A 22,578-nucleotide genomic window follows, 5' to 3' on the forward strand; every position below is an offset into this window, starting at 1 on the left:
CTTCAGAGCTGAACCGCATTGTTTCAGATCCGGGGACCCCCTGCTTCCCGAGATACAGGCCCGATTATGAGGTGCCGGTATCCCTCTGCATTTAAATGTACCGATCACGTGACCGCGGAATGTAAACAAAGCAGTGGGATACCGGCACCCCATAAAGGGGTCTGTATCTCGGGAAGAAGGGGGTCCCCGGACCTAAAACCAAAGCGGTTCAGCTCCGGAGACCCTCTGCACATCTACACTATGAATAAAACACCCATATCAATAAACAATCATTCCTTATCTTTGCGGCTATGTGCTATGGTAACGAAGCAGCATGAATATATTTTTAATAATAGTGTACTGTGAGCAGGGTGTCCCCTGAGCTGAACCGCATTGATTTGTGGATCAGAGACCCCCTGCTTCACGAGTTACAGGCCCGTATGTGTTATCGTGTGGCAATGTTGCCGCCATCTTTATAGAGTCCCATACGCGCCGTGCCCGCTATAAAGATGGCGGCGACACTGTCACCGATGCCCCAAACCGGGGCCTGTAACTCGGGAAGCAGGGGGTCCCTGAGACACAAATCAATGCGGTTCAGCTCAGGAAACCCCCTGCTCCCGCACAATATTATTAAAATACAGTAATGCTGCTTCATTGCCATAGCGGATATCAGCTAAGGCAATGAAGGGGTTAAGGCATAATAGCATGTTTATTGGGGACAATTGCCCCCAATAAACATTGCAATAAAAAACATATACCCCCTGTGCCCCCAACAACCCTTATACCCCCACTACATATAGAACATTTTTAGGATGCACAGCAATTATACTATAAGCCGGCGGAGCCCTCGGGTGTTCCCCGCAGGCCTGCAGTACTAATTCTGTGCACCCCAAAAAAAATTATCCACATATGGATAATAGTGAATTTGCCCATTTAAAATACATAAAGCAGAATAAATACAATAAATACATATAGCACTTACCCATGTCCGGCTGCCACGATGAAGGCCATCCTCATCTTCATCACCGTCCATGCCTCCTCCGATGCTGCAAAACAAGAACAAGAATAAAAACAGCCAATGTAGTGTCCCCTAACCCCTTAATCACCATAGCGGTTATTAACCACTACAGTCATTAAGGGGTTAACCCACCCTCACTCACCACTCGGAACACCTACATACCCTCCCCCACTACCCTCCCACTCCATGAGGCCTATCCACCCTCACATGCTACCCACAAGGGAGGCCTACCCACATATCCTTGGGGCCAATACCCCCTTCCCCCACCCACAATACCCACAATAAAAACAATACACAGCCCCACAATAAACATCATTATATTTATTAAATACATAACCCACCCCCTGTGCCCCCCCATAAATACATTATTTATTATTTTACATACAGGGTTAATACCCCAGACCCACGGGAGTCCCCGGTGAGCCTGACGGGTCAGCTCGCAGACCTACAGTAGCCCAGCACCATTTTTCAAACAGGGTCTGGAGGCCTACTGTTGGTCCCCGCCAGGCGCCATGGTCCACCAGGTGGTCTCCGCGGGTCACCGTGGGCCACAATGGGGTCCCCACCAGTAGGCCCGCGGCTGTCTGGGGGGCCCCGGGTCAGACCCACAGGTGTCTGAGGGGCCTCGGGTGGTTCCCACTGGGGTCTCGGGACCCATGGGTGGTCTCTACGGGTCCGTGGTGCCCCCACAGATGTGGGGCCACTGGTTTTTCCCCGCAGGTGTCCCCCATGGACCCGGCAGCCTGGTACCCGTGAGAAGCCTGAGGAGACCGCAGGTGGTCTCCATAGGTCCCCTGCAGACCTGAGGAAACAACCCTGTATGTAAAAAAAAAACCATGTCCTATACATTAAATACATCAATCCCCCCGCCCCCCCCCCCCCACACAACACATACAGTACAATAATGTGCAAAATAACTATTATCCAGATAGGGATAATAGATTATTTGCCCATTATTAAACACATAAACTAGCAGCAAATCAGAAAAAAAACTTCTACTTACCTCATCAATATTCAGCCCCTTCGCCAGCCATGTTCTCTATTGCCAACAAAATACATAGCCAATACATTGAAAATAAATTCTGCTATCAATGAACCCCTTAATCACCTTTTTGGATAATAACTGCAAAGGTAATTAAGGGGTTAAGCCATCCTGGCCCGATACCCACCCTTCACCCATTCATTAGTACAGTGGCCTCATCATGCAAATATATATATACATATACACTAATACATCACCTTGCATATGAAAACTACAATATTATATAGCCACATTAAAACAAAATCCTATTTCATAATAAAATCATTCCAATCAATATCATGAAATGCCAATCAAAACATTGAATTAACATTGTAAACATGATGCCTAAAATCTATGCTCCATGTACACTCTGGCAATCAATGTTAACAATAAAATATTCGAAATCAAATACCATTAAATCCAAACAAGTATACTATTTAAACCCAGGAAGTCAACACAAATCAATTAGCATTCTTTAATCACATCCCAAAAACAATTAAAATACCATCCATAACAATTACAGAATTAACTGTTTCAATCATTAAAACAAGTTACCATCAGACAAAATATAAGTACCAAAAAGAATCCAATATACAAAAGCGAGCCTCACATGACCTAAAGTACAGCATACAGCACCAAAAATTACATCGATCTAATTCCAACATACATTACACACACATTTATGCATAGCAGCATAGCCAAAAACATTTTAAACACAGCAAAAAAAGCATTTCCTAACAAATCATTATGTATATGTGTATATATATATATATATATATATATATATATATATATATATATATATATATATATATATATATATATATATATATATATATATATATATATATAAAAAAAGAAAGTAGCACCAACAGGTATACAAATATGAATATAAATGACAATAAATGATACTAAAAAATCACCCTAATAAAAATCATTAATTATCTATAAACAATAAACAATAATATACTAAAATAAACATTTACATATATAACATAACAAAATCAAAGTCCAATGTCCAAACCCTAAGAAGAGTCCTGACAGGTAACACCAGGACAATGTACAGAATCCAGGGGCCAACGGCAGCTCTCACATGGAATAACCAGTTCCACAGCAAAATCTATAAGAAAAACAAAACAGAGAGCGCTCGCCCCATAGTGTAACACTGTAAAATTTAATGTGGGGAAGAGTGGATGGGGGGATTAATAACACTCACAATGTAAAGGTTAAATATAAGCAAGTTGCATTAGTTGCGACGAAACGCGTCAGGGACGTACCTTGCGACATTACATCATCACTTTGTGTACATCCTTTACGGCCGGGGAGCATATGGAGACATAGTAAGGCTAACTCTGATATCAGAATCATCTGGAGGATTTCGAGTGAACCGGAGAGACATTGCTGTTTGGGAGACTGATTCCAGCTGATCTTGGACTCTCTGCTGCGGTTTGGACTTGCCTTGGTGGTGATTATTAATCACATACTGCTTATATTTAACACTTACATTGTGAGTGTTATTAATCCCCCCATCCACTCTTCCCCACATTAAATGTTACAGTGTTACACTATGGGGCGTGCGCTCTCTGTTTTTTCCTCCTATATACATATATATATACACATATATACACACATATACATATATACATATACATATATATATATATATATACATATACATATATATATATATACACATATATACATACATACATACATACATATATATATATATATATATATATATATATATATATATATATATATTTAGATATATATGTATATTTGCATGATGAGGGTGGGTATCGGGCCAGGATGGCTTAACCCCTTAATTACCTTTGCAGTTATTATCCAATAAGTGATTAAGGGGTTCATTGATAGCAGAATTTATTTGCAATATATTGGCTATGTATTTTGTTGGCAACGGAGGACGTGGCTGGCAAAGGGGCTGAATATTGATGCGGTTAGTAAAAGATTTTTTTCTGTTTTGATGACAGTTAATGTGTTTAATAATGGGCAAATAATCTATTATCCCTTTCTGGATAAAAGTTATTTTGCACATTATTATACTGTATGTGTTGTGGGGGGGGGGGGGGGGGAGGGAAGAGATGTATTTAATGTATAGGACATGTTTATTTTTTTTACATACAGGATTGTTTCCTCAGGTCTGCGGGGGACCTATGGAGACCACCTGCGGTCTCCTCTGGCTTCTCACGGGTACCAGGCTGCCGGGTCCATGGGGGACACCTGCGGGGAAGAACCAGTGGCCCCACAACTGTGGCGGCACCACGGACCCATAGGGACCACCCGTGGGTCCCCAGACTCCCATAGGATTCACCTGAGGCCCCTCAGACACCTGAGAGTCTGACCCGGGGCCCCCCAGACAGCCGCGGGCCTACCCGTGGGGACCCCATTGTGGGCCACAGTGACCCGCGGAGACCACCTGGTGGACCATGGCGCCTGGCAGGAGCCACCAGCAGGCCTCCAGACCCTTTTTGAAAAATGGTGCTGGCTTCTGTAGGTCTGCGAGGTGACCCGTCAGGCCCACCGGGGACTCCCGTGGGTCTGGGGTATTAGCCCTGTATGTTAAATAATAAATGGTGTATTTATGGGAAGGCACAGGGGGTGGGTTATGTATTTAATAAATATAATGATGTTTATTGTGGGGCTGTGTATTGTTTTTATTGTGGGTATTGTGGGTGGGGGAAGGGGGTATTGGCCCCAAGGGTATGTTGGTAGGCCTCCCTTGTGGGTAGTGTGTGAGGGTGGCTAGGCCTCACGGGGTGGGGGGGTAGTGGGGGAGGGTATGTAGGCCTCCTGAGTGGTGGGTGAGGGTGAGTTAACCCCTTAATGACTGTAGCGGTTAATAACCGCTATGGTGATTAAGGGGTTAGGGGACATTACATTGGCTGTTTTTATTCTTGTTCTTGTTTTGCAGCATCGGAGGGGGCATAGACGGTGATGAAGATGAGGATGGCCTTCATCGTGGCAGCCGGACATGGGTGAGTGCTATATGTATTGATTGTATTTATTGTTCTTTATGTATTTTAAATGGGCAAATTCACTATTATCCATATGTGGATAATAGTAATTTTGCACAATACTATACTGTATGTGTTAAGAGTGGTGTATTTATGTGTTGTAATTTTTTTTGAGGTGCACAGAATTGGTACTGCAGGCCTGCGGGGAACACCCGAGGGCCCCCGCCGGCCTAATATATATATTTATTTATATATTTATTTAAATATTTATTTATTTATTTAGTGTGGGGCTGTTGTGTGTGTATTTTTTTTATTGTGGGTAGCGGGGGTGGCTGAATTGGGTATTATCCCCAACGGTGGTTTGTTTAGGGCTTGCGGGTGGGTAGCGGGAGGGCTTAATCCCTTCATGACCATAGCGGTATTAACCGCTAAGGTCATGAAGGGGTTAAGTGCACCCGCAACCCCCCGCAAGCCCTAAACAACCACCAAGGGCCAAATACCCCCTTCACCCACCCCCGCTACCCACAATATACCTGGCACGGCATGGTTAACCCCTTCATTACCTTAGCGGAAGTGGCCTTTTTAATGCACTTTTCCTGCTACAGATGCATGTCGGGGGGTTCCGGTGCTGGTATTAATGGTATCAGCTCCGGAGACCCCCGGCATCAATCCCAGGCAGGAAAAAGGCCTGATTTGTTCTAAGTGCCGTTCCACCGCTCATCCGCAGCCTCTCCCCAGCAACCTGTCAACTTTTTGGGCCGAAACGGATTGCAGTGAAAATCTCAATTCTAGAGTGGCGAATAGCGACGCAAAGCTAGTCGCCACTACTAGAATTGAGCGGGTTTCAAAACATGGCGCAAAGTGCCTTTTCGCCGCGCCGACGGCGGGAAAAAAAACCGCCAACAAACTTGTTTTTTTTTTGCTTTTCGCCAAGTTTTCGCCCCTTACTGAATTGGGGTATGCATTTTTGGCGCAAAATGGGCGAAAAATGCCTTTGCGCCGTTTACTGCATGACCCCCCTTGTGTGTTATTTACTACAGCAAAACTGATGCAAAGACTGTGCAAAAGAATTGCACCAGATTTATCACAGGAAAAACTCCCTTTCAATTGGATTTCTTTTTTTGATGAATATTGCTTTGTTTATTGCACTGGTTCTGCCCAACGTCTGCAGCTGTGAGACTGTAGTAATTAGATCCTCTTATGGCTCATTCATAAAGTGCGTTATGACTTCTGAGTAAGAGTAACGGAGAAATATTAATTTTACATTTTCATTTAACATTGGGTTTAGAAATACCATGCAACTCACATATACGCTTTGTAATACTTTGTTACATTGAGCATGTGGTTAGATATTTTAGATAACACTTTGGGGCGTTCTAAGCAGTGTGATTTCCTAAGAGACCTCCTGGCCCATTCAAGTCAACGTGTCTTATGTTCACAAAGTCAAACCTTAATGAGATCTATGGCTCCAATTCAACATGATGTCTTCCCCACGTGCCGGAGAAGGGGGACTTAGCCCATATCGCCTGTTGTGCAGCTGTAGGTCCATGCTTTCTAAGTGGTGCTGCTCTATAAGACGGCTTCCAGCTCTGGCAGTTAGCTTGCAGCCCAATTCAAGTGGATTTGCTAAATAATACTTATACATGTATTTTGTTAAAATTGTATCAAATGTTTTACCAGGAAGTAATACATTGAGAGTTACCTCTCGTTTTCATGTATGTCCTGGGCACAGAGATATGATAATACTTGGTTTCATGAAATAAAATAGACTTCTTTAAGTGAAATATTAAAGCTTTTCAGATTCCCTCTATATTTAGATGATATACATGGCGGGTTAAAGCACTATTATTGGTTTTGGTCATCCCTCTGTTTCTCGAACCTTTTATCTCTAATTCTCTCGGCATGTGCCAGGCAAGATATTACCTATCAGACTAATCTGTAAATGTGTGGAGAAGAGCTCTGCTTGATTATGAATAAATACTGTTTGCATCATCGTGAAGGTTGTTTTACTTCTTGTGCTAAACATTAAATACACCACAATGGGATGGTTAATGACCATTGTGACAGAGACACTGGTCAGATCCTAATTATTATTACCGGATCTTCAGGACCAATCCAATAGGAAGGACTAAAAGTTCTAAAAGACAAATGAAAACCTTTACTGGTTAATTTCACCTTGTATACAAACAGTACATATTGGCAAGAAGGTAATTTTCTCCCCTGAATAACAGTGCATGGATAGATTCAGTAGACTGGTCAGCCTCTTATTCCTTCGCCCTTTTTGTCTATTGATGAGACACCCCTGATTTATATTTGTAATGTAACTTCTTCTCCAAGTAAGCTATTTCTCTTCAATGCAAGTGATTAAAAGATGAAGGTTATTATTTCCTACCAAATCTGCCTATGACGGAATTCATAATAAATATTCATAAATATGTTGAGTAATCGATGTAATACTTATTTATGCAAAATGTTCATGACGCCGACCTTTATGGCGTTCATGGCCCCTGTTTCAAATAATGTGAAGATGTATTTCCAATGTGTTGGGATAATGCCCCCTGTCTAACAATTTATGATTGAGTTGGGTAAATAGAAGGAGTTAGTTAGTTACTGGGCATTATTTTGTGGGATGGGGTTTAAGTGTAACAAACTGGAGCATTGCTCTGAAGCCGGTGCATATTGCGCCATGTTCACATTATGTGATTTTACATCAATATATCAATCTTTGCTCCATTTTCTTCTCCACATTACTCCACTTTGCTTTTTGGGGAGCGATTATAGGAGGAGCGAGTCAGCGCAACATTGCAATGAGATGTATCAAACGTTGTTCCTGTAACGGAAGAAACTTTCCTCTCTGGGGTTAATGTACAAAGTGTCACAAATGGAATATTTGGAGATAAATTGATGCAAGTAATCCGGAGTAAGTTGTGTGCGCATCTAACTACCAAGCTTTTTTTCATCCCAAAGTGCGTGGTAATCATCCATAACGTTTTTTATCCGGGTATATTGCCGCAGACAAGTGATAAAGAAGTGGAGCCGCAGTAGTAATGTCCATAATGAAAGTAAATGGTACAGTACTAAAGTTATTTGTATCTGTGTTAAAAAGAAATTAGTTTAAAACTACGTCCAAATTGTACGGCAAAATAAACCTGGTATAATTCTGACAAACTCAGTTAATTAATAAATGTAAGTATATACATTAGCACAATGTTAAATGTTTACAGTATGGCTATTATAAAATACTAGCGTAATATACACCGATCTAGGATCTGAAAAGTTAGTAATGAAACAGCACTCTTTGTTTTCATCCCTCTCTGTAACACCTTGCTGTCCCTTGTCCCCTCTTCCCCACATTACTCTCTCCTCAATCCTGCCCTGCTCCACTTTGCACTCTCTTCTCCCCTCTCTTTGTACTCCCTGCCTTAGTGTGTCTGCTCCTCTCTGTGCACACATACTCCCCCCTCTCCTACACATCTCATCTGTCTCCTCCTCTCCTTGCGGTCTCCCTTTCCTCCTCCTGCTCCCTTGCTGTCTCTCCCCCCTCCCTGCCTTATTGTGTCTGCTCCTCTCTGTACACACTACATTCAGTGGTGGGATTCAGCCAGTTTGCACTTTTCTTCTTAAAATTTCACAAGTTCGCTGAACCGGTGCTTAACTCTCTCACTTATGTAGCGACGGGCAGCGGGTGGCATCTACCAGCATCTCCTGGTATATTTTCCCTGCAAATATTCTCAATATGGCCATCAAAAGCCGCCATGTTTCTAGGCCAATGGGAACACTATGTGACGTAACCGTATAAAGTGACGCCCATTGCTATGACAACGGGACGTTATGTGATGTCACAACATAACGCGGCATCACGTTGTCATGGCAACACAGCGCCATGGGACGCCACGCAGCCATATTGAAAAGATTTTCAGGGGGACGCCGCTGATCGTTCACCGCCCGCACAAGGGAAAAAGTTGCATGGGGAAGATGCCGGGAGGACGCCACTGAAGATAAGAAAAGAACCGGTTGCTAAAATGCGTGAATCCCACCACCGACTACACTCCCTCCTCCTCTTTGTATCACATGGGTTGTGCGGTGTATTGGTGCATCACCACATAAAGCTCAAGTAATATAACTTCCATATGTATGAATCCAAAGTCCAGGAACATTGTATGCAAATACGAATAAACCTCTCAGGGTGAAAACCAGGGACTTGGTGGTGCCCACACGGCTACCTCAAAACTTCGTCTCCAATGAATATATATTCACCCCTGGGGTAACAATGCAAATCAGTCCAGCAAAGGAAGGTAAAATATAATGGGCTATGCCCTTTACCTTCCTGATGTGGTTCCAGGTAAGTGGATTCTTTGGCGTGCAGTCCTCTGAAGGGAAATCCAAGACAGTAGAAGTGAAGAGGAGCACAGCTCATAGCGTACCAGACGTAGGAAATAAGGGCAACTCCAGACGGGGATAAAATATAATTTAGCCTTTAATGGTCAGTGGAGGCACAAAAATAGGACCACGTGGATTCCCCTTCATATCACATCTGCCTCGCCCTCTCCTTGCTATATCTCTGTTTCCTCTGATAAGTTTAGTAGTTCGGAATTGTATCAGAAGCAGAACTACAACTCCCAGGGTTATGTACATGCAAAGATTCATCTATGACAGTCATCGAGGGCCACAAACGCCAGTCCTCGAGGGCCACAAACAGGCCAGGTTTTCAGGACATCCCTTATTCAGCACAGCTGGCTCAATTAGTGGCTAAGTCATACTGAGCCACTAATTGAGCCAGCTGTGCTGAAGTAGGGATATCCTGAAAACCTGGCCTGTTTGCGGACCTCGAGGACTAGAGTTGTGCAGGCCTGCTCAATGAGTCAGCACAGGGAAGACAGTGTGTAGTCAGGCAATGCTAGACTGCTGACAATTGATTGGAAGACGCCACATTGTTTCTGTGATAAACTTCCAGTGTAAAAATAAATTCATGTTTCTTAGGCATTCTAAGTGTATGTCAGCGGAGGGCTGAGCCCTTACTCGGTATGCAGTATTCAGGGTTCATTTTAGGACATACTCTGTCCTCCCTCCTCCGAAAACTCCCATCCCGTTCCTGCAAAACCCCTCCTCCATCCTGCAGAATTCCCTCCTCCCTGCTCCTAAACTCCCTCCTTCCACCCACTAAATTCTCCCTCCTTCCAAAGTCCTTGCTTCCTCCTACAGAATTTGCTTACTAAATTTGACATAAAATATTAACATGTATGTCCTTTAATTGTTCCATTCAGACGCTACCTGCAACACCTCGAGTTTCTTCATAACAACACCCCCAATAACCTCACCCTACCTCCTCCCATCGCTCCAAAAAAACTTTTCCCTTTAACACCTGCCATTGCTCCATATAACCACACCCGATAATTCCTCCTATTGATTCATATAACTGCTACCTATACCTCCCCCTATTAGTCCATATTACTGCTCCCTATAACTACTCCTATTGCTCCATATAACTACCACCTATAACACCTCCTGTTACCCCATTTAACCGCTCCCTAAAAATCCTCCTATTGCTCTTTATAACCACTCCCTACAACTCCAGCTATTAATCCATATAACGCTCCCTATAACTACTTCTATTGCTCCATATAACCCCTCCCTATAACTCCTCCTATTTCCCTTATAACTGTTCCAAATAACTCTTCCAATTACCATATATGACCACCCCTATAACTTCTGCTATTGCTTTATATAAACTGTTCTCCTTGCAGTATTTGCTTTATCATATTGCTTTTTTATAACTTCTCCCAACACGGCATGTTGACCCAATTATAAAACACACTGATGGATGACCCAAAACGGGGCAGTAACGCTCCTCATTCTTAGTCAAAGAATCAGATTCTTGCTGGTTTGAATACAGTAACAAGAAATTGAATAAAGAAGTGCAGAGAAACGCCACAGTGTGCCACAATTATTTAACACAAGCAAATTAAAATAAATGGCAATAAACTGACAAGGTTTGTGGAAGGGGCTCTCCCCTGCCCCCCGCCTCCACCAGTCCGTCCAGTGGTGGGAGAGACGGACCCGCCACCCCAAAAAAAAGTGTGAAAGCTGTTTATACCTTGAGACCATGTGACCTTAATACCACTTGTTTTTAACTTATTTTGATTATATAATTGTGCTAGGTTATGGGCGTTCTCTGTAATTTCAGTCTTCCCTTTTTCTACATGTGCAAAAAGAGGAGAGGAAAACCTCAACAGAGAGAGAGCTGCCCACGCCTGCAACACATCCAGGACTCTGGGACCTGCATCAGATAAGGACTCTTTCCTCACCAGGAACTTTTTCATTTCATGAATTTATTAGTCAATTAGTTATAACTGTAGAGTTTTTTACATTGAGGTCACCGTCCATGAGATAGATTTTTTCATTGATTCACATATTTGATTAGGAAAATTATCATCCTGATTTGCAAACTTTATTACACACTAATTAATCAGATCACTTTTTTTTGTAGCACACTAAAGAATACCTCTTTTTTAAAATACAGTAACACCTCTCTCAGTAGCAGGTACATTTGAGCAGCTGTTACGGGGTAACTGTAGATATAATGGATACATCTTTCACTAAGCAGGAAACATATATACAGGAATTTAATTCCAAAGACTACCTTGAAACATACTATTCTTCAGAAAATGGAGCGATGAAAGGAGAATGGCTGGACTTTGCGTTAAGAAAACTTCATGAAACCTTCACCCCAGGTAACTGTAACTTAAATAATGGCTCGTTAAATTAGACAGTTTTATTTTCATACATCAAGTAATTACAGTAGATTTATCTTGCCGCTATACAGCAAGCATGTTATTAGCATATAGACCTTTCTCAGTGTGCATTAATCAGCCTTTGGGAGACAGATTATTGTTCAGAACTGTTTATCTCCTGAAATAAGTATACATTTAGCTGCAAATATACACAGTTTTTATATTATTGTTATTATTAATAATGTGTTTCCATATTCTCAATTTAAAAAGCTCAATTAATTTTTGTCCAGATTCAAATACAGTTTCTGTAGAAGTTTACTACTTTTGTTTTGTTAACATTATAATTTTCAGCCTTTAGATGCAAACGTAGGTAAGCCAAGTGTGATCCAAATTGGTTAATTTATTTGAGCATTATGAGATGACCTAAAGAACTATTCCAATTTGTGAGGCAAGGCGTTGGCCCCAGATAACCTACTCCTAGACAAACACAGAAACCCAGGCAGGGTCCGTGGTCTGACCAGCCATAAAACCATACATGTATTTTTAAGCTGTTAGAAGTAAACTGTTTGTGTCCCAGATTATTAAAATACTGAATATTTTCATGATGTTATCATGACATGTGGTAAAATGGTTATATGCATAGAGAGAAATGTATCCCTTTAAAAATAAATGAACTTAGTCCCATGCAGTATTAGAGCAGTTAAATGTTGCATAATAGGGTTCACTCCCCTCAAGCAGATGTTAGAAGCCAAACATTCCAAAGTAGAGTATACAGAGTACAGTGAACTTGGCTAATGTTTGTGTATAAACCCCTGTTCTAATGAGTGAGTGACCTCAAAAGACATTTGGATGGATGGAAGTTTTAAAAAAAAAAACATAAAAAACTATAAAATATTCTTATTTATATTTCTGGTTATGGGGTAAGTTAATAATGTCTTCTAGCTGTAGAACAGTGGCAAAGCTAGTTCAAAAAAACATCACCATATTTATAAAATAAAAAAAAGGAATCCTATCAAAAGCTACCCAACTTGTCCTTTTGATAGTGTGCATCGGCTGTAAGGCTTTCATACAGGTTTTTCACAGTTTTGCAACTGTGAGAGTTTAGCAAATAACTCCCATCATGTCTTTAACTAAGATAGTGGGTATTTAAATCATGATAAGGGAAATTTATGAAGCTATATATCAAAGTCTTCCAGCTGAAAGAAACAAGGCAAAACTGGAGAACAAAATTGCACCAGATGTATCAAAGAAAAAGATGTCGTAGGGTATAATTGAATGTTTTAATTTGGTGTAGTTTTTCTCCAGTTTTGCAGCCACATGACTGTAATAAATGCCAGTTTCATTTGTGCATGAAATATCACCAACTGCTCCATGTAAGCAGTTAAAGCAGCAAAACTTGAAAATCTATATTTTTAAAATAAATCAGTTCTGTAGTATTACATAACGCTTAATGCCATTTTTAATTGGTTTTAATATACTGAGCATGCTTTGATTTCCATAGCAGGCTTTAGCACACCTCCCCAGCAGTGCAAGATTTTTCCAACATAATTTCTTGCTACTTTTCCCAGAAGTTTTGAGCTGCAAACTGTAACAATAGTCATTGTTACCCTGGCAATATCAGGATACATTGTAGCTGCTGAGTTACTGTACACTGACTGAAGGATTCATGGAAACTGAAAGACAGTTAGGCAAACAATCAGGATTTTACAGATTTATAACAGAGCACCCAACAATTACAAGTTTAGGATAGAATATACATTGTCAAATGCATCTTAACAATAATTTCAAGCTGATTTGTGGAGCTTCTATAAATCCCCCAAAGTATTTCTCTGGATGAGTTATTACTAGATCTGAAATAATATATAAGGCAAAAAAACAGTGTAACAGAGCATACAAGATAAATAATTTGGACGTGATAAAGTCGTTACCAGGAGCATTCCTCTCATCTGAATATACAGAAATGTGCAAACCTTCCATACTATCCTTATTAGAACGCAGAACAGTAGGGTTATTGAGAACTGATACACCCATGACGGGAGTCCTTCAAATATTTTATTTGTAGTATTAACTTTCCAGATGTCCCCCTGCTCCCATGTAGATGCCGTATAGCTGATCCTCACATGTACATGCGGAGAGTAGACATGGCAGGTCATAGGGAACTTCATGGAGATTATACTGTATGCCTGAAATAATGTTTTCTATATCTTTGATGAGCAATTGCATATTGCAGTCAAGATAACATAAAGTTTATTGGTGGGGTCAGTGCTTAGGATATTAATTAACTGCATATAGTGTAAGCAGCAATATTGCATCCCCTCCATCCCACCCATTTTAATATTTTTTTTCTTATTTGTATATGTTAAGCATGTGGCAATACAGAATATAATTCTACATTCTTACCTGAGCTGGCAATCGTTTGGTGCTCCTGTTTTAAATCGGTCAAAATCCTGATAGTGTGCCTAACATAATGGCAACTTCGGTCAGTGTAACTCAGCATCTACAATGTATCCTTACTGTATATCACTAAGGTACTGTAACATTATCTATTGTTACATTTTACAGCCCAAACTGCTTTGAATATTGGCAATAAGTTATCCCAAATAGGAAAGTGTTGCAAATATTTTGCACTGCTGGAGAGCTGTTCTAAAACTTCTATAGAAATCAAGTTATGCTTTAAAACGAATTAAAAATAGCATTAATAGTTGAATAATAATAATAATAATAATAATAATAATAATAATAATAATAAATACAGTAAGTACAGTATTATATAATATTACAAAACCTAAAAAATACCTAAATAAAACCCCAAATACAATTTCACATGTTTTGCTGCTTTAATGTACACTATTGGAAAGTGCATGAGTATAATATATTGATCTGCTGAATAGCTGGTTGTGATTTTTTATAATCCTTTTATAAGGTGGTGTTGAAGGAGACACTCTGATTGATATCGGTGCTGGGCCAACCATCTACCACCTCCTGTCAGCTTGTGAAGTGTTTAAGAACATCATTACTTCTGATTTTCTTGCACAAAACCGGGCTGAGATGCAGAAATGGCTGAAGAAAGATCCAGATGCTTTCGACTGGAGTCCAGTGGCCAAATTTGTTTGTGAACTGGAAGGTGACAGGTATGGAAATTATAATGTTCTCAACACGGTGCTCATCTCAAAACAGGAAGCGGAACCACAGCGATAAGATATAGGATCACAGACTAGAACCGAGAGACAGAGTCCTGAATGAGTATAGTGATATCGGGTTCACAGGTTGAAGTCAAGGCAGGTGGCAGAGAATCAGAGTCAGGGTCACAGGCTGACAGAGGTCAAACGCTGCTGCTGCCAAAATCCAGCGCCTCGCCAACAAACTTAGTACTGACTGGAAGCAGAAGTATGGGGTCTCTCAGGTGGAGGTGAGAAACCTCAGCATAGAGCTAGAAACCTCCCAGACGGAGGTTCACAGACTCAGCACAAAGCTTCTATCTCATAAAGAGATTGGAAGTCTCAGAACAGAGCATACGGTCTCTCAGATGGAGGCTGGCAATCGCGCCACGGGGCTTGAGACCTCTCAGAAGGAAGTCCACAGTCTCAGCACAGAGCTTGAGGTATCTAGGTGTGCATGTGTGTAGGTAGCTATAGATGGAAACCTCGCTCAAAAACCCCTGGTTTGAAAAGGGCGTGCTGCCTAGGGAGTAGATCATAGACATATGACAGGTGTATCTACAGAGATACACAGAGAAAGAATCCCTTTGCAGGCGCACCACATGCCTTTATAGAATAAATGTGGTCAGGGTAGATATAACGTGTATAATAGAAAATTTTTATTCAAATACGTGATGGTGCAATAAAAATAGCAAAAGTATAGTTTATATTTACTATGTTAAAAGACACTAATGTCACAACAAATGGTCCAAAGAAGCTACTTTGGGCCCATTCAGCAGATGAGTATAGATGGTGTTGATACACTGTCTAAAGTATTTACATATATCTGAAGTATAGCAGTATATGTCTTGAGATTTGTGTCTCTCAAAACCGAGGCGACACCTGGTGGTGCTGAGATGTATTGCACCCAGGGTCTAGTTACTCGCTGTTGTGTATCTATGCTCCAAAACGTTTTGTGTGGTTTCACAGCTGGGACCACAGTTGTCGTCCACCGTTCCTCTATTATCAGTTGGTTTATGTGCTTAGCCGTTCAGTGTGGTTGGCTGGGTAAGTATCACTTCCATATAGACACAGGTACGTGCTGAGTATAGGCGGGTGCTGTATATTGGTGCCGGTTAGTGTATTCCAGCAGTGGTGGAGTTAAACATCCACCGTGATGGTGGTGTTCCGTGTGTTTCTATTAGATGCCTGTTCGCACTTTAGGTTTGACCTAGAGTCTATATGGTTAGTTCTCCGGTATCCACTTTCGCTTCAGTGCGTGTGCAATGGCCCTTACTCTCAAAATCTCATGATTAGTTTTGAGATTAGCTGTTTTATGCCGCCTTAGGCGCCAGTTGCCTAGTAAAAACTCGCGTCCCTTCTTTTTTGTCCCCTGGACCCCGTATATAGATATTTATGTGTCGGGGGGTATATAAAGATGGCGCGGGTGTATCGTGCGCAATGCTATGTGGGTTTATGGATCCTACTGTGCCTGCATCATTTCAACACATATTCCTGCTGTTTATCAGGAGAACTACTGTAGTGGTGTATTCGAAGTGCACTTATAGTTATACTTCTGTGGCAGCCAAAAAGGCACCACTTCAGGGTACTTCAAAGTGTTTAATGAAATCAGTGATTTCAGCAGACACCCAAAATAGCAGGAGGTGGGACTATCCCACGGTATATTGAAAACCCAGATGCTAGTATTGCCTTCTAGGGGTACATGGAGGCTGCAAAAGGGCAAACAAAAGGGAGTGTATGTTCTTGTAGAACAGCCTTGCTAACTGCAAGGCTAACACCTCTTTAACTGGGTGTATCAAGTGTGCGATTTCATCCGAAGGGCTGGAGGCTGGTATTCTAACATAAATAGTGGATCAGTGAAACATAGAGCTATACTCTTATCTGCTGTGTAAAAGACTTTAATCAAATGTTCGGCAGAGACCCGACATGTTACATGTTTCGTCGCTTGCATGCGACTTCTTCCGGGGTCAAGTTATGCTTTAAAACGAATTAAAAATAGCATTAATAGTTGAATAATAATAATAATAATAATAATAATAATAATAATAATAATAAATACAGTAAGTACAGTATTATATAATATTACAAAACCTAAAAAATACCTAAATAAAACCCCAAATACAATTTCACATGTTTTGCTGCTTTAATGTACACTATTGGAAAGTGCATGAGTATAATATATTGATCTGCTGAATAGCTGGTTGTGATTTTTTATAATCCTTTTATAAGGTGGTGTTGAAGGAGACACTCTGATTGATATCGGTGCTGGGCCAACCATCTACCACCTCCTGTCCGCTTGTGAAGTGTTTAAGAACATCATTACTTCTGATTTTCTTGCACAAAACCAGGCTGAGATGCAGAAATGGCTGAAGAAAGATCCAGATGCTTTCGACTGGAGTCCAGTGGCCAAATTTGTTTGTGAACTGGAAGGTGACAGGTATGGAAATTATAATGTTCTCAACACGGTGCTCATCTCAAAACAGGAAGCGGAACCATAGGGCTGAGATAAGACATAGGATCACAGACAAGAACCGAGAGACAGAGTCCTGAATGAGTATAGTGATATCGGGTTCACAGGTTGAAGTCAAGGCAGGTGGCAGAGAATCAGAGTCAGGGTCACAGGCTGACAGAGGTCAAACGCTGCTGCTGCCAAGATCCAGCGCCTCGCCAACAAACTTAGTACTGACTGGAAGCAGAAGTATGAGGTCTCTCAGGTGGAGGTGAGAAACCTCAGCATAGAGCTAGAAACCTCCCAGACGGAGGTTCACAGACTCAGCACAAAGCTTCTATCTCATAAAGAGATTGGAAGTCTCAGAACAGAGCATACGGTCTCTCAGATGGAGGCTGGCAATCGCGCCACGGGGCTTGAGACCTCTCAGAAGGAAGTCCACAGTCTCAGCACAGAGCTTGAGGTATCTAGGTGTGCATGTGTGTAGATGGAAGATTCCTACAACATTGTTAGTGTCTTAGAGACAGCAAAAAGAGAGAACAGAAGTCTGAAAATTGAGGCTGCAGATTTGACTGATCAAGTAAGTAAGAGGAAAAATAATCTCTACAAAGTAGAGAAGGTGAAGAAACAAGTGGAACAAGAAAAGACAAGGCAGATGGCAAGAGAATCTGAGTCAGGGTCACAGGCATAGAGAGCAAGGCTAGATGCAGGCAAACAGCAATCCTGGAGGAAGTCCAGCCTATGTTGTAATGGTCGTCGCCCCTGACGAAGTGACTTCCGTCACGAAACGCGTAGGGTAGTTTTTCTTTGGCTTTTGACTCGTATCATCCTCCCCCGTTTGCACGGTGTCCCTATCTGATTTTGCCTCTTAGCTCTCTGAACTCCATTGCCTGTCCAGGCACTTACCCTGCCCTCGCGCTGTATTGTGACGTCACCGGCACATCGTGCGACCAGTGGGTCTGTGTGTACGGCGTCGGTGACTCCCCCAGCAGCGTGTAGCTTCGGTTCCTCCTTGTGGCACCTCTCACCTACCTTGAAGGTCTGCGTGTGTGGCAGCAGTGGTCGTCCCGGCAGTGTGAAGTCTTGGAGGTCGTGCTGTTCCAACTCTTTGCAGAGGCTCCGGTCTGATTTCCAGGACAGCTGTTCTATGGGTTTATTCTTTTCAGCTTTGCTGTAAGTAGCATTTTAATTTTACTCCTACCGGATGATATAGCTTCATTAGCATCTTTAGCCCAACTGACATGTGTTTGTTGTTTTATTAATATTTTTATTTAATTGCATTAAATCTGTAATTATTCTTTTGCCAATCTTTGCAGTGTTTGTTTGTTTATATTTGTTTTGTTATTTGAGTTGCACTATGATCTTTTTCTTTTGTCTTTTTTGTTTTTGTTTTACATGTTTGTTTGTCCCTCTATGAGACTTCATTGAAGATTCCCCTCAGGACTGCTTGCCATTCGTACTGGACTTTACATTTGGTCAGACTTATATATTTTCAATTTGGAGGAGCTGGTTCTTTGTATTTAATGGTCGTGCTTGCCACAAACCAGGACCGGACCGAGGAGCTGAGGTGGGAATGTGAAAACACCACCCTTAGACCACAAAGCCGGTTCTGGGTTGCGCAAACTGTAGTCAAACATAGCCAGTCAGGGTTGGAGAAAGCATCGTAAACGTTATCCAGGCTGGTGTCAAGGCAGGCGGCACAGGAGCGGTGGTCGAGGATATAAGCGAGGGTCAGCAACGGGAAGGCAGGTGCGTGGCCGGTGCGTGGCCGGTGCGTGGCCCTTCAGCGAAGAAGCTTCAGCGTCGGAAACAGGAACTTGGAGCGGAGCCGCTTGAGCATAGAAAGGGCTCCTGTAAGGAGGACAGAGGTAGGGCAGCACAAACGCCTCTGCAAGGAGGAATGCAGCAGGCCAAAGGAACTAAGAAGCTAGCACTGGGGATCCAGCGCTTCAACACAGGAACAGATTGGTCCAAGGTAGGCCAGGCAACAAAGGCCTCTGAAAGGAGGAAATGCAGACAGGCTACAGGAGCTTGTAGGAAACACAGTTACATCCAAGAAAACTAGGATTATGCTTAGCCACCTCCTGGGGGGAAGGGCTGGCCCTAAATAGCAAGGACAGAGCTGCATAGCCAGCAGCATGAAGCAGACTGCAACGAGAGTCCATAACAGGTGATTCTTGATTGCAGGAGCAGGGAGGGTTGGGCTGGAAACTCCACAGCTCTGCAAGGATGAGTTCCAGCCAAAACCCAGGAGCGGATTCCTCACATAAGTATAGCGTAGGAAGGTTGCCAGTTTCCACGATCACCACTGCATCCTCAGTGTGAGTGATAGTGTAAAAGGCTGCTTTTGAGAAATTGTAGAATAGAAGAATCAAGTTAAGAATGAAAGGTGCAGTACAATTCCAGTTGGACTACCGTGCTCATGCTGAACCAAATTCATATTATCGTGACAGTGACATGGTGGAGGTGACAGCATAAACCATGGTAAAACTGATTGCCAAGTGAGTAAAATAAGAGTTGAAGAAGTGGAAAGATGAGCATAAGCGAGAAGTTCTCCACAGGGTGGAGGAAGCTTAGCGCATCAGGGAAAAGCAGTGGTTCAAAGAACTCAAGCGACAGAGTCTGGCCAAGTTAGCTGCACAAAAATCCACAGAGGAACGAGAAGCAAATACTTGAAGAGACACTGAGGGCACCGGTTACAAGGACTTTGTCACTAGTGTCCTCTTCAACCACGACTACACATCTTTTTTTTTTTTGTAACTTAAATTTTATTGCATTTTTCCAAACAAGTGATACAGAATAAAGTATACATTACATTCATTTTTAGTGTTAATCTCCGCTATAGACAGTACCGTATGTCAGCTTGTGAGACATATCCCGGTTTTTCGGGCCCTACTCGACCGGATTGTTTTGGGTAGACTAGCAATAAAGATAATAACATAATTCACATAGTACGATGGATTCAAATTGACAAACACAAAATCAATAAAGAAAAAAAAAAATAAGGAGGTGGGTAGGAAGGGGGTAAAGGGGTGGCGCGGCCGGAAGAGGAGCATCGACTCGTGCTAGGTCTCTTCACCGCTCCTAGTAAGGTTCTTTGTGGGTTGCGTCCTCTCCAGTTTAACACCTCTGTAGGCGTTCTGTCTATTTGTCTGTGTAGTCGTCGTGAGCTGAGTTTCCGCTCCTAAAGGAGAACGCACCTTCATCTATCACAGCCAGATTGTGTTCCTCTCAACCCCGGGGATATCCGTCTGCGCCAGCCAAGGCGTCCATACTTTGAGATAATTGGTGCCAGTGTCGTTAACTAGACTCGTCAACTTTTCCATCTGGCAGATAAACCACAATCGATTTCGAATCTTTGGGATACTTGGAATTTCGGGGCGTTTCCATAGTGCTGCTATCTCGCTCCGTGTGGCTATTGCAAAATGTTCTATTAGTTTATTGTTTGCTTTGGACAGGCCCGTTAGTGGTCTATTCAAGAGGAATAGCCATGGGTCTGGGGGAATAGTGAGGTCGAAGACTCTCTGTATCCAATGTCTAATTTCTTCCCATAGTGGGGAGATCCGCGGGCAAGACCACAGCATATGTAACAGATCGGCCGATCCTCCGCACTGCCGGGGGCATAGTGAGGAGGATCCAGGCACGAACTTGGCTAATTTCATTGGGGTGAGGTACCACCGCATTAGGACCTTATATGCGTTCTCCTTTAGTGTGGTACATATGGAGCTTTTTGCCGTGGCCATATATATAGCGTTCCACTCGTCATCTTCTAATGTCTCTCCCAGGTCTCTTTCCCATTGGGTTCTAAATGACGGTGGCTGCTGTCTAAAGCTCGCAGAATCAACTACTTCCTTGTACAATTGTGATGTGAGTCCCTTTGTGTCGGTCTCTGCCAGACAGAGCTTTTCGAATGACGTCAGGGGGGGGTATGGGGCAAATTTGTTATAAAATGCTCGAAGCTGGAGGTACCTAAAAAATTCTGAGTGGGGTATATCTTTTTCTTCTCTGACGTGATCAAACGTTTTAATCTTGCTATTGTAACCCTCCAGATCTTTAATTCGTATATAACCTTTATGTTTCCAAATTGATGCATCTCCCTCCAGAAGGCCAGGAGCGAACTTGGGATTGTTCCAAATTGGGGACATCGAAGAATTACTCGTTGTGAGAGAGTATTTAGTCTTATTAGCCTCCCAGATAGACAACGAGTTGGTCATTGAGGAAAGCGGCATGTTAGCAGATCGTCGTGCTGTTTTAGGTAGCCAAATCAAGTTGCGTATTTTTAAAGGAGCGCAGGCAGCACTCTCTAATTCCACCCACCGTTTTAAATGTGGACTGGATTGCCATTGAACAATTTGGCTTAATTGAGCCGCTTTGTAATATGAGAGCAGGCAGGGTACCGCTAGGCCCCCTGCTAGGACAGATCTTTTCATATTTAATTTGTTGACTCTCGGTTTTTTCCCTCCCCAGATAAATTTAGAGATTGCCGACTGAAGTGAGAGCAAATCCTTCAGTCTGAGTGGCACTGGTAACGTCTGGAAAAGGTATAGGATACGGGGGAGTAGGTTCATTTTGACGCTATGTATCCTACCTATCCAGGATATTCGTATAGAGGACCATTTATGGAGGTCAGCTATCAACGTCCGAATTAGGTTGGGGTAATTTGCATTGTAGATGTCTTTGGTGTTCTTGGCTATGTGGACTCCTAGATATTTTATGAATTTCTGTTGCCAGTGGAAGTTAAAATTCAGTTGCAATAACTTCTCTACGTGTCTAGGGAGATTGATGTTGAGGGCTTCAGATTTAGCTTGATTTATTTTAAATCCCGAAATGCTCGAGAATCTGTCCAATAAATCCAATAGGTTTGGCAAGGAGGTGAGGGGCTTTGAAATAATTAGTAGGATATCATCTGCGTACAGGGCCGCTTTATGTGTTTGAGAATATACGTTTAACCCTGAGATGTCCGGGTTGCCTCTAATTTGCGCCGCCAGTGGTTCTATACATAGAGCGAACAGGAGAGGGGATAATGGGCATCCCTGTCTCGTGCCACTCTTAATTTGAAAGGGGAGAGATGGAAAGCCCTGGTGTATTACCCTGGCGGTAGGTCCTGAGTACAGCGAGAGAATCGCTCTACTCACCTGATCCCCAAAGCCAAATGCCGCAAGCGTCTCCTTCAGGTAAGGCCAGTCTATCCTATCAAAAGCTTTTTCTGCATCCAGACTTAACAGCATACTTTGTGTGTTATTT

The 22,578-nt window shown here is 42.3% G+C and overlaps 1 protein-coding gene across 2 annotated transcripts in view; it reads left to right on the top strand.

Annotated features, from left to right (window-relative positions):
* The first annotated feature begins 11,189 nt into the window (after positions 1–11,189).
* LOC142496942 (indolethylamine N-methyltransferase-like) overlaps positions 11,190–22,578 on the top strand; it is a 33,940-nt gene continuing 22,551 nt past the window's right edge. The window contains exons 1-2 of one of the 2 annotated variants that reach the window (XM_075604058.1): positions 11,190–11,727; positions 17,115–17,322. In XM_075604058.1, coding sequence (XP_075460173.1) covers positions 11,577–11,727; positions 17,115–17,322 — 359 coding nt within the window. In that variant the 5' untranslated portion in view covers positions 11,190–11,576. Of the gene's footprint in view, positions 11,728–14,656; positions 14,859–17,114; positions 17,323–22,578 lie in introns of those variants that run through there. The other variant, XM_075604059.1, reaches the window with a different exon arrangement.

The sequence above is a fragment of the Ascaphus truei genome, chromosome 6, assembly GCF_040206685.1.
Source record: "Ascaphus truei isolate aAscTru1 chromosome 6, aAscTru1.hap1, whole genome shotgun sequence".
In the NCBI taxonomy this organism is placed as follows: Eukaryota; Metazoa; Chordata; class Amphibia; order Anura; family Ascaphidae; genus Ascaphus; species Ascaphus truei.